The following is a 15737-nucleotide window of genomic DNA, read 5'->3' as shown; positions in this document are numbered from 1 at the left end:
TTTCAATATTTCTTTATACTTCACTAGTTAAGAGGTTAATAAAATATTAGGAGAAAATATAATTTTGATAATTAAACTTGTTGCTCATTACGTAACTTTTCATTTCAATGAATAAAGCTCAAAATAAATGCTTCTATTTTTTTTTTCAATATTTTTTGCAATGGCACGTATTCTTTGAAAGAGCTGTCGAAAATGAGAACGAAAGTGAGAACCTTTATATAGCTTTTTGAAGTTTTTTTAGGATAAATAATTCTCATATCATTCATATATTCAAATGTATATCAACTCTAGCTTGAATATTTTTTTCTTTTTGAATAGTAATATACTATTAAAAACTTGGAAGTTATGATTACCCAGCAGCACCCTTTGTTTCACTTCAAAGTGATGTGGCAGCATGCACTTTGGAGATCTGAGTTCTAGTTTGTAATAACTTGACGCAATGAAATAAGTAATCAATATTCTTAAATAAGTTATACACCAAAAGAGAGTATTTATTGATTAAACGATAAATAAATTTAATGCCATGACTAAGCAATAAGGAATGATAATGTTATACAGAAATTTGAAATATTACTTAGTATCTTCTAATATTACTTTATAATCATGTAATGGTGTTTTTTTTTAAGTAATAATTAAACACTCTATTTAAGTATTTCGATAGTAATTATCTTAAAGTTTTTGAAAAATCAAAAGTTTCCTTTAAGTGAATTGATGCAACAAGCAAAATATTTGCAACCATTTAATCATTTACTTTTTTTAATTATAAATCGCTTATGAATTGTGATGCAGTTAAAGGCTGAAATATTTTTCAGTTGCGTAAAAAATTTCATTGATTGATTTGTTTTTAGTTACTTATTCAGAGATGTAGATGTAAATTTGTGCAATTAAATAAGAAATATAACTTCTTTTTAAATATGCCTTTTGCAATTAGAAAACATTTTTACTGCAATATTTAAAAAGTCATTTACATTAATAAAACCTTTTTAATGAAAGGTTTTCATTTGATGCATTGATTATTTTGAAATGTATTTTGTTTCTCAATACAAAACTGAATAAGAAACTAAATTTTATTTTGATAAAAATATTTAATTGGGAGTGAATTTCTTAAACTCACAGTGAGCAAATATAAGGTCTAAATTATAAAAGAACTTATTTTGAATTTAGATCACTGAGATAAATCTTTTAGACTCAAATTGGATTTTAATTACTTGCTTTCATAGAATGTAGTTTTATTTGGACGGGCTTATAGCCCTTACCTTTCCTTTAAAAGTGCAGTCAAAATATCTTCTTTTATGTAAAAGATTTATTTGCATAGGGTTTTAACAATATGATGTCTTGTACTTGTTTATTTGCAGGAAACGATGTTTCTTTAAACTTGTAGTGCTTTCTGAAATCATCGATGGTGTCCATGATTTCATGAAGATGTTGGGGTTGGGATGCTGCTTTCAGTTCCACCATGTAATAACTTCTCTTTTTCTGGAAGTTTTCTTGAACACATATTGATTTGGACAAATTATTCAGGTGGCTTTTTTGAATTCCGCTTTGTTTCTCTGCTTTCTTTTCTTCATCATACATCAACCAACCTTTATAAATAAATTTTAGTTTTTAAAATCAACTTTCTAAACATATAATTTGTTTTACAACCTAAAGAATTTTTTTCCCCACATTTAATACATTTTATTGTTGCTTTTATACAAAATGATTAATTTAAAAATGACAGTGATTTAATTTTTAGTTTAAAGGAAATATGTAGGGATATTTTATTTTTACCTTTTATTTGATACTTATCACTTTTAAATTTTTTTCTTTTTAAAAATTTTACTTTCTGCTTATCTTTATTACAATATATTGATTAACAAATATGTTTAGGTTTAGGAACAAACTGTTGTATTCGATGCAATTGACAGCCACACTATGAGAATCGATACTAGCTCATAATCATAATGTACTGCAATACACAAGGAGCCACCTCTTAACTGTTTTGGTTTGATTGTTTTTCTTTGCCTCATTAGAAAGGATCTCCAAAGCAATGAAAGAGGTTTCATCAGTTCTATTATGTAACAAATTCTCCTTTGTGTATGTTTCAGAAAACTTCTTTGCAAACTTCAGAGCTCGTTTTTGTTTCTATTCAGAGCAAAGCTGAGGTCCTAATGAGGAAAATATTGATGTTTTGGCTTTTAGCTTGGTTAATAGTTAATTAAGGTATGTCACAAAATGTAAATTTGACTAGTCCATTACATTGATTTTATTGTCATCCTATTTATTGATTTGCCATTGTGGGGATAGCAGTTATTGACAATGTCAACCATCATCTATGAATAGTACTCCGTCATAGAATCTAGTTAACATGTCTTATATAGTAGTGAAAATTGGAATTGTATTTTTGTAGTGGTATACACACTACACCATTGTTGACAAGTTAGATGTAAGCGTAACAATTGCCATTATTATTATTTTTTTACATTTGATTTTATGTATTCAATTTTTTATTAAAATAGATATAATAAATAAAAAAAAAAGTTGTTGCTCGCTTTAAAATTTTTAAGTACATACATATATATATATATATGGGTGATTCTTTTCAAACATGACAATTCGAACCAAAAGATTTCTTCAAATTTAAAGTCTTTAAAATAGTCAAAAAAATTTTTGTATACTTTAGTTACATTCATTAATATCTTACAGACAGCAGTATAGTTTATTGACATTTGCTCGAGAAAAAAAAATAAAATAGAAATTCACCAAATCTTGAATGCCAGGAAAATAACATATTAACTTAGAAGTTCAAAAAACAGTCATTTTAAGTTAATAGTAAGTAACTCAACTTAAGCCTTTATGCAGGGCTGATTGTGCTCTGGAAATTCCGGATTTCCGGAATTTTTGCTAACAGTGATCCGGAAGTTTCCGGAGATCCAAGGTCCAGACGTTTAAAAAAATCATTGTTTAATATATAGGTGCACATTAAAGTTATTATAGCCCGAATTTTTATTATTTATTTAATATTTTTAAAAATATCAATAATAACAATTAAATATTTTTAAAAATCTACTTATTTTAATTTGGAATTCAATACTTTTGTTTTGTACAACTTATTAAAAATCTGACAGTAATATTTAATGTTCTTTCAAACATAAAAAGTCCTTCATAAAATTTTGATAAAGTTGTGGCCCGCCATTTGATTTGTGTTTTTAATTGTGGCCCGCGGCCTCATGTAAGTTGGAAACCCCTGGGGGTCATACCTAGAGTTAGTATTTAAAATAATTAAAATAAGACAGGAGATGTCGAATGATCGCTCCAGGCGAAACACTGTTAAGCTGATGCTGGGTGAAAAGGAATACAAACATGTAATAAACTATTCCTGTTTTCTACTGAAAGTGAGCCCTTATATTTTCTAAGTTTATTAAATATATCTATGTATATTCGTAAAATCCTTTTCTAAAAGACCCGATGCTCTTGAGGGATTGATTGAGAAAATTACACTGAATTATTTTTTAAATTTAACGAATCAGCATTGTATCAAAATTAGAATAACAGTGCCGATTGTGCTCCGGAAAAAATCTGGATATTTCGCTAACAGTGATCCGGAGGTCGAAGGTCCAGGCGTTTAAAAAAAAACATTAATCACAGAAGTTTCCAGAAATCAAATTTTCAAAGGTAGAACTTTAAAACACAGTTTATTTTATTTGTTTGTAAGAGAGAGCCAGAGAGATACTTTATAAGCTTATATTCATAATTAATATTCATTTTTTATCAGTAAATAGTTGTTATAATCATAAACTCAAGAAAGAAGGACATATTTGTAAATTTTAATTACTTCTCCAGGTCATCATAGGTATGTGTAAATAGTAAAAAGGAAAAAAAGCCTTGTTTAAATTTTTTTCTAATTTTTCAATTTAAACTGTTTTTGTTTTTTCTCAACAAAAGAAAGAACTCAAGAAATTTTCCAGAATTTTGACTTGGGCTCATAATCACCCCTGTTTATGTTAGATGAACCACAAATTGCTTAAATTAATTCTTTTTATCCACTGTAGAAAGAATCAAATTTCTTTTTGTTGCTGATATGTGCAGAATAAAATTGTGTATAATAATCAATCATTAAATAAATAAATAACTTTGATTACATCCAACCATATTACAATTATGCATAAGTTTCATATTAGGTAAATATTTGCTTTTCCCCTTTACAGTATTAGCAGTTAAAAAAAAATTTGGTAGCACTTCAATGTTCTGGAATTCATAAGCCAGGATAATGACAAATTCTCCATTTTATAGCATATAACTTTAATTTAATATTTTGCCCAAAAACGTTTACATTCTGCAGAAAACAACAGGAATTTATAAAATAACTCTGATAAATCTATGTAGTTTATGTTATTAGTGATTTCCAGAAACCAGGAAAATGACAACACAAAAACCTACTCATCTTGAGAATTTTTTTGAAATAGATTTTGAACCAGAAAATTGGTTCTTTATTCATGCAACAAGACATGTTCTTATAAAAGGGTATCTAATCAATCTATTAACATAGGATATTGATTGCTGGCTCTATCAATTTTGGTTATAAACCACTAAATAGAAGTAGCCAGGAAAATGACAGATTTTCTTGGGACAAACAAATTATTGACAGAAAAAATTATTTTAAACGAAGTTTTTGTAAATAATAACCTCTGCGTATATTCTAGAAATGCTTACACCAGCTGAGATAAAAAAAATTAGACATTGAAAAATGTATAGAAAGTTTTGAAACTAGTTATTATTGGAAACAGTGTTTGGGACATTTTGAAGTTCAATTAAATTTTTTAACTATACAAAACAGTCAATGTTAGTGCAAAGTCATTTTAAAATGCTAACAGCAATGCAATTTATTAATTTTTTCAAAAAAAAGTTCTTTTAGTATTATAGTATTAAATCTTGGAGCAAGGGACAGTGAATTGTCATATTTCCTGAGAATCACCCATATATATATAATTTTAAAAATTAATATTTGTAAAAAAATATTATTAATTTTATTTATTTATTTTTGTTCAAAAAAAGTTTTTCATTCTAAAATCTTGTCTAAATTTATGTTTGTCTTATGTTGGATATTTCTAATACAGTATTAAATATTTTAACTCCTGATGCCAACGAAAGTGACACCGTGAAAATGACAACAAATTAAAATTATTTGTAAAAAATCGTGTACCCTCGATAACATTTTGAAGTCAATGGAGGTAACACATAAGAACGACTAACATTCATTTATGACCATTTTTTTTGTGGAACAGAGAATGGTCGCTCCTGAGACGTTTCAGTGTACTTATATACAGGAGAACAAATTGTGTTTGATTGTGCAAACGATATTTTGGTGGAAATTCGTACAGTCATGGAGAAATTTTTGGTCTAAACAAATTCTTACAAAAATTTTTAATGTTAAAAAAATGTGTCGTTTTGCAAAATTTTTTCTTATTAAAAAAATATGTTAAAAATTAGTGAATTAGATGAATTGCAATTTTCCACGTTTTCATTTATTATTATTTAATATATTCTACACCAAAATTTGGGTTTTTCACTGTAATTGTCAAAGCAAATGTTAAATATTAAAATAATTCAAGAACATAATTGATTGATCACTTGTAATTTTTTATGTATGTTTTTTTTTATAAATACTTTATGCTTTTAATGGTTAATAATTATCCTTACTGTTAAAACTGGATATGATGGTTAATGGTTTTAATATGATGGTTAAAACCGGATAAAACTGTCAATTGTCAAAAACTTACCAGCTCACAACAATGTTAGGTTTGTGAAATATTGAATTTATTTACTAAATTGTATATTATGTTGTCCAATTAAAATTTTTAAAAGTAATATTTCCTTATATTTTAATTTGGAGGTATGTTATGTTTAATCAAAATTCATTTTTAACTTTAATTTTTTTTAAAAATCGAATAATTAGTTTTTTTTAATTTAGTAACTGACTTCTTGTAAGATTCAATTTTAAATTTAGGCTTTGTGTTTTGTAGCTCTTTGAATTTAGACTTTGTCGTGTATGAAAGGAAATCATTTAATAGTTTGTGGAAGTCTGCTTTATTTGATTAGAAGTTTTTTAAAAAAATCCAACGTACTAGTGCTCTAAGTCTTTATATAAATACCTCATTAACAATTTCTGTGAGCAAAATAATATTAATGCAGCTTTTTAGCTCTAATGCTCAAAGCGTATGAATTTAAACTATACATTAAATTACTTTTTTTTACAGTGGACATCATTGATGTATTTAAACTCTATTTTATAATGGATTAACGTTTATAATAACAACCATGATTTAAACTTACTTGCTACTTTCTCCCAGATGCTTTTGGATTTGGCAACATTAAAATTTTGACTGGAACCTCTTTCCATAACAGTATCACAAATTTTTGTCAGAAAGTTCATGAATGTTGGTATGTGTGTTCCTAAAAAAGTCTGTTTATTCAGGCATTTTTCCATACAAGCAAAAAGTTTCCTGGAGTGAAATTTTTATTTTTTATTTTTATTTTAATAAAAGAAATCAAGAGGTTAAAGAAATGATTTTGAAGTTGTCTGAAAGGAATTTTTTTTAAATAATGCTGTTTTTTTTAAAGGAGTATATTGACAGGCAGAGGACAATTCCATGTCAAGTACAATCAAAAATTATAATTCTACTTGGATATCTTTACGAATTAAATTGATCTAAAGTATTAACGTCTGGTACTGAGATATTTTAAGCATCAATATTTATTTACAAGATATTTTTTTTAAAATCTATTCATTGATTTTAAAAGGGAATCGCCAAGGATATTTTGTAAAGAATGCCTTTGATATATATTTTTAGAATTCTTTGAAAAAATGAAGTAAAGAAACTGCGAACAAAGGTTTGCAAATGAAGATATAATTTTAAAAAATTACAAAAAGTTTTCTACCTTTTTCAGATTTTGTACGAATCTCTATTTGTTTTCTGGTTAAAATAGTAATTATTACCAAACCTTAACCCATTTTAAGCTAAGCATAGAAATTTTATAAAAAGTGGTATTATCTTCATTGAAATATGCACCAAATCAAGGAACAAATCATTTCGTTGAATACTAATTTTCTAATGCCATTTTTTTTTAAATTTTTATTTCATTTAAAACAAACTTGCAATTTAAATCCATTATAAAAACATATGAAAAATCTAAAATAGAATAATTATACATTTTTAAAAAGTCAAATTTGTCAGTAACCATATCAAGTTTGAAATCTAGCTTATTTTAAAAAATTTTCAACAGAAAGTGTTTACTCCAATTGCATTATAAATATTTTATTAATGTCTTTAGAATCCTTTAAAATATATTTAAAAAAAATTAGATCGTCTTAAGTAATAATTTACATACATTTAAAAAATAATTTAATAAATTAAATATTTATTTAGATTCAATTTGTTAGGTTATCTTAGTAGCTTTGAATTTTAGTAGTTTTAAATAGTTAGTTATATGTTAAGTATTTATTTATAATAATTTTGTATTTTTAGGAAAATAAAAACTTAGTTAGGAAGTAATTATTTAGTTTGATTTTTGATCCTTTCTAAAATAACTGTAGAAATTTTAAACATGAGAAATACTATTTTGCTGCCTACTGTCTAATAAATTATTGGTGACGGAGCTTGCTTTTTTCACTCAATAGCATGTATATATTATGGCTGGAGAGGTGTGTGAGGAAATAGTACAACACATAATGAAGCGATTCTCTCTTATTTCAGAACAGAGATGGAAATAGTTTTAGTACTTCTAATGCCTGCTAAGCTGAAATGTAAAGAACTCACAGTTTGATATCCTCTAGACAGATTTTTAATAATTGCTAAAATTCAATACCTAAAGATTTTCGACTATCTTTAAAAAATAGTTAAAATTGAAATCAAAGAGGGTGAAAAATTTGGGTTCATATAATTGTTAAAAATTTGTTAAGATGGGTTGCAGAATCAAAATATTTAAATCCAGTTGTGCTGGGTATTCATCTTGGTTATCATTAAAGTTCATATGTTGTATAAGATAATTTTAAAAGGTGATCAATTTGGTCATCAAGGCAATTTGTCAGCTAGTATTTAAACCTAATTCCCAAACACATGCAGTTTATTTTCTGTGTGTCCATTCTGTTGAATAGTTAACTACATATTGGGGCATTATCAAAATGAATCAGAAATTAATTGCTCTTGAGGATCAAAACACAAATACCAAAGATTTGTATTATAATATATTTGTTTCTAAAAAGTGTATGTTACCCAAGATCTTTTTTATTTTTAATTATGGACCATGTTTCTGAATCTGTGAAAACCATAGGATAACACAATCCTGAGAGGACTGATATTCCAGACTGTATATTTCCCAGTTTGAAACTTAAATAGGCCACCTGAAAAAAAATGTTTTTATGAAGTTAAACTTTTTAATAAAAATCACGATGTTATTATTCTTAATTATTTAAGTGATGTCGAACAACTTGCCTTAAGAAAGAAAAAAGAAAAACTTTAATTCTAAACTACACTTTGAAACTTACCAACTGAATATAATTTATACTTTACACCTCCAGCTAAGATAAATAATCGTTACATAATATTACGAGTCTATTTATAGATTAAATTCAACTTCTTTAGGAGTGAAAGTTTTTTTGCTTCAAGATATTACTTTTGCTAACCTCAATTACTTATTTAATTACCAAACACTGCAGGCGCAAATTGTTTTACTTCATTGTTGCTTAACTAAATGGTGTTGTTAGAATAAATTTTCAAGTTGAATATTCTGTTATAAACTTTTGCAAACTATAGTTTATTGGCGATAATAATTGTATCTGTGCAACTAAATGAATTGGAAGAAAGAAAATGAATAGAAAGTTTCACTTTCTTAGCTTGTAACTATTATAAATGCATACTTTTTATTTAAATTATTAGATGTTCCAATCTGTGTTTATTTAAGAGTGTTCAAGTGACTGTCAAACGTGTACCTGAAGGAAGTATATTAGAAGACATGCTCTACGCTCCTTATCTGATTCAGCCAATATTTCTTGAATGGTCAGCTCTTTTATTCTTTCAAAAAAGTGTAAGTATCCTATAAGGTGTGGACTGTTGATCTGAAAGGAAATTCCCAAGTTTTTAGGAAACAGATTTTACTTATATAGACCACTTGTTTTATTTAAAAAATTATCTTACCTCTGTGATTGTATGGGGCTTAAGAATTAGCCTAGCAAGTTCCCCATTTTCTATTTCACAAAACAAAACTTGCTGAATTCTCCTCAATTCCCGAACAAATGCAACTGGTTCTACTTGTGTCAAATGGATAAAATCTTTAAATTCCTTAGTCTTCATTTTTGACTTCAAGTTCATATTTTTATCCGGTGAATCAATCAACTTGTGGCGATCTGAATATTCATTTTCCAATTCTTTTAAAACTAAACAAAATAACTTTGCTGCGAATAAATTAACATAATTTTTTCTTCTATTTTTGCACATAGTAAGGTATATTTTGCGAATTAAGGGTATTGTAGCAATAAGTTTGCTTCGAAAAACCTATTTAAAAACTATTAAGGCATAGCCTTCGTAAAGAGGTGGCAAGCTGGACTTTAACCTGGGCCTCGCGCTTGTGATACTCGATTTTTTTTTTTTAATATTTATAAAGATTTCATTTTTTAAAAAAATTATTTCCTAGCATTAAACATGTAAACCTCGTTTATTTATCATACAGAGAAAACAAAAAAAGAAGGCATTGGTCTCATTTCATTCTCCATATCTATTCCATAGGCCCTGCCCAAGAATACTTCTTATAAATTAAAAACTGTTGAATTAGAAAATAAGATATAATTTATAAACAAATTTAGAGGATAATTTTAAGGGACCCTCAAATAAAATTCTTTTTTAATGTTATGTGCACAGGGTTGTCACTTTCCAGAAAAATTTAAAAACTAGTAATAAAATATCATGGAATCAAAATGTTTTAACTAATTACCATCGAAAATATTTGATCAAAAGTATTTGAAAATTAAATATTTCTGTTACAACTGATCAACTGAATTTTTAAAATTGATGTGAAATTAAAAGCTGTAAACTTCACGGTAATCTTAGAAAATCTCTGTCATCAGTTTTTTAATTTTTTCAAGAGTGTGTCAACCCTGGTATATGTCAATGGAGCTATGGATGGTTTAGTGTTTTCAATAGAAATGTAAGCTCTAACAAACCTCTCTCTTTTATCTTAACTATTTCCGGTTAGAACGTTGGCAACCTCTTACTACTGTTTTTGTAGAGGGTGATATTTTAAAATTATTTTAAGCTTAAAAAAAAAAAAAAATTATTTACTCAAAACTTTTTTATTTCATAAGACATTGATTAATACTGGTGAATAAGAAGTGAAGATTTGTATCAGTTTGTTATTGACATATTTTTAAAAAAGACGATTGTTCATTTGGCAATTCTGTTTTTGACTTGTTTATTGCTCGCGGTACTGAAAAGTATGGACTTTCCGTTTCAATATTTCATTTCTTTTCTAGTTACTTTAGCAAATCATTCATATTTTAAATTAAACTCAGTGGTGTCACAGCCCATGGAGGGTCAAAGCTCTTCCCAGTTTTCTTGACTTTGAGCTCTGGAGAGCAGGAGTAGGTATTCTAATCGGGTGGTCAGCCGAGCACGAAACTCTCAGTACTGATTCTCAATCCCTCAAAATGCATCTTACACCCAAAGCTTTAGTTTTTAGTCCCACCACCGTATTCGGACACCTAAGTCCGACACTCCGTTTATTAAAATCTCCAATATTTGCAGCAACTATGGCAATAAGCTCATTATTACGCATCAAGTTGACCTTGGCATATTTACATTGATTCAGAACAAAAAAATGAAATCAAGCCATAACAACCAGAATGTTTTACAGTAGGTAAAAATCCCCCAACACATTCTGTTTACAGCCAAATTACATGAAAATAGTAACCTGAAAATGGCCATTTCAAAGAAACGAATCTGCGCATAATTCAACAACATTACTGTACCTCGCTTTGAAATCTTTTGAATTCGTATATCCAGCAATACAGAATCTAAAGATTGAAATTCGTTGCTGCTGTTTGTGTGAACCCAGCGTCTTTTTGACATCTTATAAGAATGGATTTTAGACTCTATCATTAGTATTTTTGTCTTTCTGTAAATAAAAATAAAGTTTCTATTAAAATCACGTATAAGTAAGCTTACATTATTTCGATGGAATTTGTTATTTAGGCGTTATTGAATTCGTGTCATACGTGTAATCTTTACTCTTTTGTAATAGGGTTTCATATCCTGTCCCTTCAAGTGTTCTGTATAAGCATGTTTGTATATTCATTGTTAGTTTTTAGTTGTTAAAGCACACCTACATTGTAAAATCAACAACAAAAGGAATACGTCAAATGTAGCGATTCAACAGAGCGGATGCAATGACCCAGTAGGATAAGGTACAACGCCATATATTGTAGAAAACACTGTCTTCCCATAAGCAATCGGACCATCATAAGACCGATATTCATGAATCTCTACTGAGTACACAATAGAAGAACTGTTGTAAACCAATATTTTGCCTAGATATATTTGACACTGCTATTCATCCGATAATTTACATCTATTATTTTGCCCATATTCAGCCTTCTTGATTTATAATTTGGGAATTTCATTTCAATTTGCAACGTAGTCTAAATTAAACACCATATCATGGCGTCGTTGCTGATCAAGTAATTCTTTTAATGCTGATGATTTATTCCAGTGGCGAAAGATAATTTCAGTTGAATAATGCGTCCTGTCTTACAACTGGCATTATAAAGGATTGATTTGAGGATTTAACTTTATTGCATTGGCCCCCACAATCGTCAGATCACGATCCTATTGAGCGTTTTCGGGTTAAGAGAGTCATCTAAATCTGCAAACAGTCTCAAATGTTCCACAAATAACCTATCAACATTTCGTTGAGCCCATTCCAAAACGAATCAAACCTGGCTATATCAATGGCAAAAGGTGGCGAAGCAAGAAATTAAGGAGGTAGTCATAATAAAGTGGCAGCTCTGTACATAAATGTTGGAGCCTATTTAAGTTAGATTGGGCAAAATTTAGTATTTCAATTCGATGCATGTTCGTACAGGATCTTGGAGCCAATTTTCATCTTTATGCGAGCCAAGGTAAAAATGTTATCAGGCTATAGTTTTTATTAAATCATTTGTTCTTTTAAAGGGCGGTTTCTTTTGGTAAAAAAGAAAAAACGAAGTCACATAATTGTCATTAAAAGGATTTATTTAGCAGAAATGAGACAGTTCTGCCCACCGTAATACAGGAATAAAATTAATGTGTATATTTAGATCTGAAGTTGAAGCAGAGTGCTTATTTTAAAGCTGAAGAAAGAAATATCCACGTGGTATAAACAAAAAGACTATCTTTTTTTATGTAGATGTTTTTCATACATCGAACAGTTCTTGTGGCCGCGCAATAAAAGGTATAAATGAGAGAATTTATATATATATGTATATAACATAAACATAATATTTATATATACATAAACCATCAACTAATGCATTATTTACATAGCTTAAAAAAGATACTTACTTAAACGCCGAAGATAGATGTTGAAAAGCTTTTAATTTTCTTGAAACTGCAGAAGTAGATGTGATCCTACCTTCAGTCGATACACCCGTGTTGTTGCCCTTTATCCAGAAGGAAACTGGGCCCCGCCGGCCTGCTTCCCTATCGGCCTCGCAAACGCTACTTGGTTCATCTACGAAATCAGGGACGTAAGAAAGTCTGTTGCTTCTTTTCTCAAACATCATCTCATTTAAGTTTGGAAGAGAAAAAGTCATTTTCAAGAATGCTTTTTCTGGTTCCGTATTTATAAATAGTAGGGAATTTAACGACTGAGATTTTCTAATGCTATTTGGTAAAGAGTAAGTTGAAAACACAGTCGGTAAATAGAAAAGTTTTTTTAACAGAGTTAAAATTTTAAGTTTCGGAAATGGTCGTGGTACATTCCTTCGATTCTTCTGGGCAAATTTTATACCAGAATTCTTGTCGAATGCTTCTGAAGTTTCCACATTCTTTGCAGCTGACGACGATTCTCTACACAATGATAAACCAAACATGCAGTTTTCTGGTACGCCTTCCCCAAAGCGATTTATGTTAATAAGCTTCTTTTGGGGTTCATTTTCTTGCTTTTTACTACTTGTGGTTTGGTGAGAAATAATTGATTTTTTTCTTTCGGCTATGAATGTAGTGCTTGGTATATCTTCTAAATAATCATCATGTGGCTCATCTTGGCTTATATTCCATCTATCTAATTTGTCATGCCTGCTCCGAAACTTATGTATTTTTCTACCACTTTCAATAATGGGCGATTCTAATGTATCGTGTCTCCTCCGATCTCCTTCTCGATGATTTTCAACAGTTGGTGTTTTTGTTTCGTAATGCAGTTTCCGAAACTTATCTATTTCTCTAGCATTTTCATTAGACGGCGATTCTAATGTGTCGCACTTTCTCCGAAACTTAAGTATTTTTCTATTATTTACAGTCATTGGTGGTGGGTCCAGCGTTCGTTCATCCAGTAATAATCTTTGTTCCATTGGGACATCTTTCATGGACCACAACGGTTCTTTCTTTTCATAAACATCATAATATTGAGTCAGAAAGTTTTCACGAATTATGTATCTTTGGACAGTCATGTTTAATGCAGTGAATATTATAAAGGTATGGCGGTCGGGTACATAGTACATTGGAGTATTGTTCACCAGGTTATCATCTTGCATTCGCCAATTTTTCCAACAGGATCCACATTTTTCCGATATCAATAATTTGTAAAAATTGCAGCAACTGTTTGGAAAAATTATTTTTAACCGTTTTCTTGGATATTTTTTGACAGACAAGCGATTTCTTGCAGCCATATGAATTAATAGTCTACGTTCCTTTTCTATAATACCAGCAATATCATCAGCTTGACTCATATCGCAGTATAAAAATACTACGTAGTTTTTTGTGAGTCCTAAAAAGCAATTTAAAAGAGAATTTTTTATTTATTGTAGAACGATTTAATGGATTTTGAATTTTACATTTACGTTAATAACTTATAATTATAAATAAGATTTTGCACCCTAAATGTGTGCTATATCTGCTCTTATTTCGCTCACGTAGGATGGTGATAAATAAACTAAAACTATCGTTGCTGTTAATTTAAATTTTCAGAACGTAAAAAGTATATTATTCTGTGGTAGAAAGTGTCCGTTTAAAAGTGTAAATATCTCTTTTAAACTGGAAAACATGTTGCTAATAAGAGTATTATTTTGTGAGTATTTTATGCTTTAAGTTCGAATGAAATTTTTTATTATTTTTTGCGAATGAATTTAATTATAGTGCAAAGTTTGGTTTTTTATCATTAAATATTCTTTCATGGATGCAAAATATTTTTACCAAAGCGAATTTCATGGTGTCAAATCAAATCAAAATTACTATTACTCTTTAAAAATTTGACTAAAGTTTGTCTATAGAAATAACTCCCATCGCCACAAAGTCTTAGGCCGTCTGTAGCAAGAAAGAGCGCGTGTCAAAAGTGGAGCTTCTCTCTCTCCTGATTCCCTTTCTCTCACCGACCCGAGCAAAATGTGTCTTAAATATTAATCCAACACCACAAGGTGAAATAGTCAAACCTCGTAACCATAGTCACAGCCACTGCTCCAGACGAATGGCGAGGGGAGTTCTTTCCATGGACATAGACTATATATAATTGTAAATAACGAAACTAAGCACTGAAGTTAACTTATTAAAAACTGTGTAACGCAATACTTTTACTTCTCGTAAAAAAAATTAAATGAGGCCTTATCTTAGACCTAGATCCTGTTTTTCCAGACTAACAAGCGTTTATAATCACACGAAAATTATTAAAATTTCATTTAGAAAATTTTGTGTTTCATAAATTGTAAGTTAGTTTTATTTAGTTATTTACAAACAGATTCACTGATTAACTAAACACCACTTCGTTTCCTTTCTTTCTAAATCCTCTTATCCTTTTTAAGAAGAACTGAGGTATTTAGTCTATTCTCACCTATCTGAGTTTTCCACAAATTTCGGTATCCGCTCGTTTGCTAAAAAGGAAAGAAACAGTATCTGTAAACAGTCCAGTAAATGTAAAATTTTCGAAAAATTAATACCTAAGATTTTTTTGAATAGAATTCTTTGTTACGTTATTTTAAATTGTATCTGAAAACTCTCCTTGGGGCATCCCCCCCCCTTTTTTTTTTTTCTTGAGGGAAATGGGAGTGATTATTTGTGGGGGAGAATTGAATTTCCTCAAGTGAAGCATTATATACCACGCATTTTTTTTTTTTTTAAACCTGAACTGAAGGAAATGATTGGACTAATAGTTTAGAAGTTATACTTGTTTTATACACAAAAAATACAAATTTGTATTTGTTCCGCATCTGATGGCTATCTAAATATAAGAGAGGAATTGTTTCGTATTGAATGGAATGAGGCTATACAAGAGTCAATAGAATGAATGGTTCATAAGTAAAAAGCTCTTTATGTATGAAAGGTACTTTATTGACCTTTAGGTGTTAATTATTCCGAAGAAACACTTTTTTATGATATAATTACTTAACTATTAGGTTAATTAGTTGTTATTAAATGGTTTTAAATCCATTTCTGTCGGATTTGTTTTCGAATTTCCGACCCATAAAAAGCATTTTTGTATTGCTGAACATTAATCCTAAAGTGCAAAACATTTTTGCCCGC

General features: G+C 29.0%; 1 protein-coding gene across 2 annotated transcripts; it reads right to left on the bottom strand.

The window, feature by feature from the left end:
* Window positions 1-1234: 1234 nt before the first annotated feature.
* On the bottom strand, window positions 1235-13989 carry LOC139425412 (uncharacterized). Of its 2 annotated transcripts, none has more exons than XM_071180245.1 (7): window positions 12570-13989; window positions 11000-11145; window positions 9174-9412; window positions 8969-9094; window positions 8253-8380; window positions 6313-6482; window positions 1235-1583 (listed from the first exon to the last, which is right to left on the bottom strand). In XM_071180245.1, the coding sequence occupies exons 1-7, from the start codon at window positions 13952-13954 to the stop codon at window positions 1291-1293; spliced, it is 2487 nt and encodes an 828-aa protein (XP_071036346.1). In that variant the 5' UTR covers window positions 13955-13989; the 3' UTR covers window positions 1235-1290. The 2 variants fall into 2 exon arrangements, 1 of the variants encoding a protein (XP_071036346.1); XR_011636669.1 differs by having other exon boundaries at window positions 1468-1583; window positions 6313-6432.
* Window positions 13990-15737: the final 1748 nt, after the last annotated feature.

The sequence above is a fragment of the Parasteatoda tepidariorum genome, chromosome 4 (genome assembly GCF_043381705.1).
Source record: "Parasteatoda tepidariorum isolate YZ-2023 chromosome 4, CAS_Ptep_4.0, whole genome shotgun sequence".
Classification (NCBI taxonomy): Eukaryota; Metazoa; Arthropoda; class Arachnida; order Araneae; family Theridiidae; genus Parasteatoda; species Parasteatoda tepidariorum.
This window is presented reverse-complemented; position numbering and strand designations above follow the sequence as displayed.

Excerpts from the sequence above, each read along its gene's own strand:
- LOC139425412 (XM_071180245.1), bottom strand. The coding sequence starts at position 13,954 with ATGAGTCAAGCTGATGATATTGCTGGTATTATAGAAAAGGAACGTAGA. Across the intron at positions 6,483-8,252 it reads AAAAATAAAAAAGATCTTGG|GAAACTTTTTGCTTGTATGG; the intron begins GTAACATACACT and ends ATTTCACTCCAG. Across the intron at positions 1,584-6,312 it reads CATCTGGGAGAAAGTAGCAA|GTTGGTTGATGTATGATGAA; the intron begins GTAAGTTTAAAT and ends TTATTTATAAAG.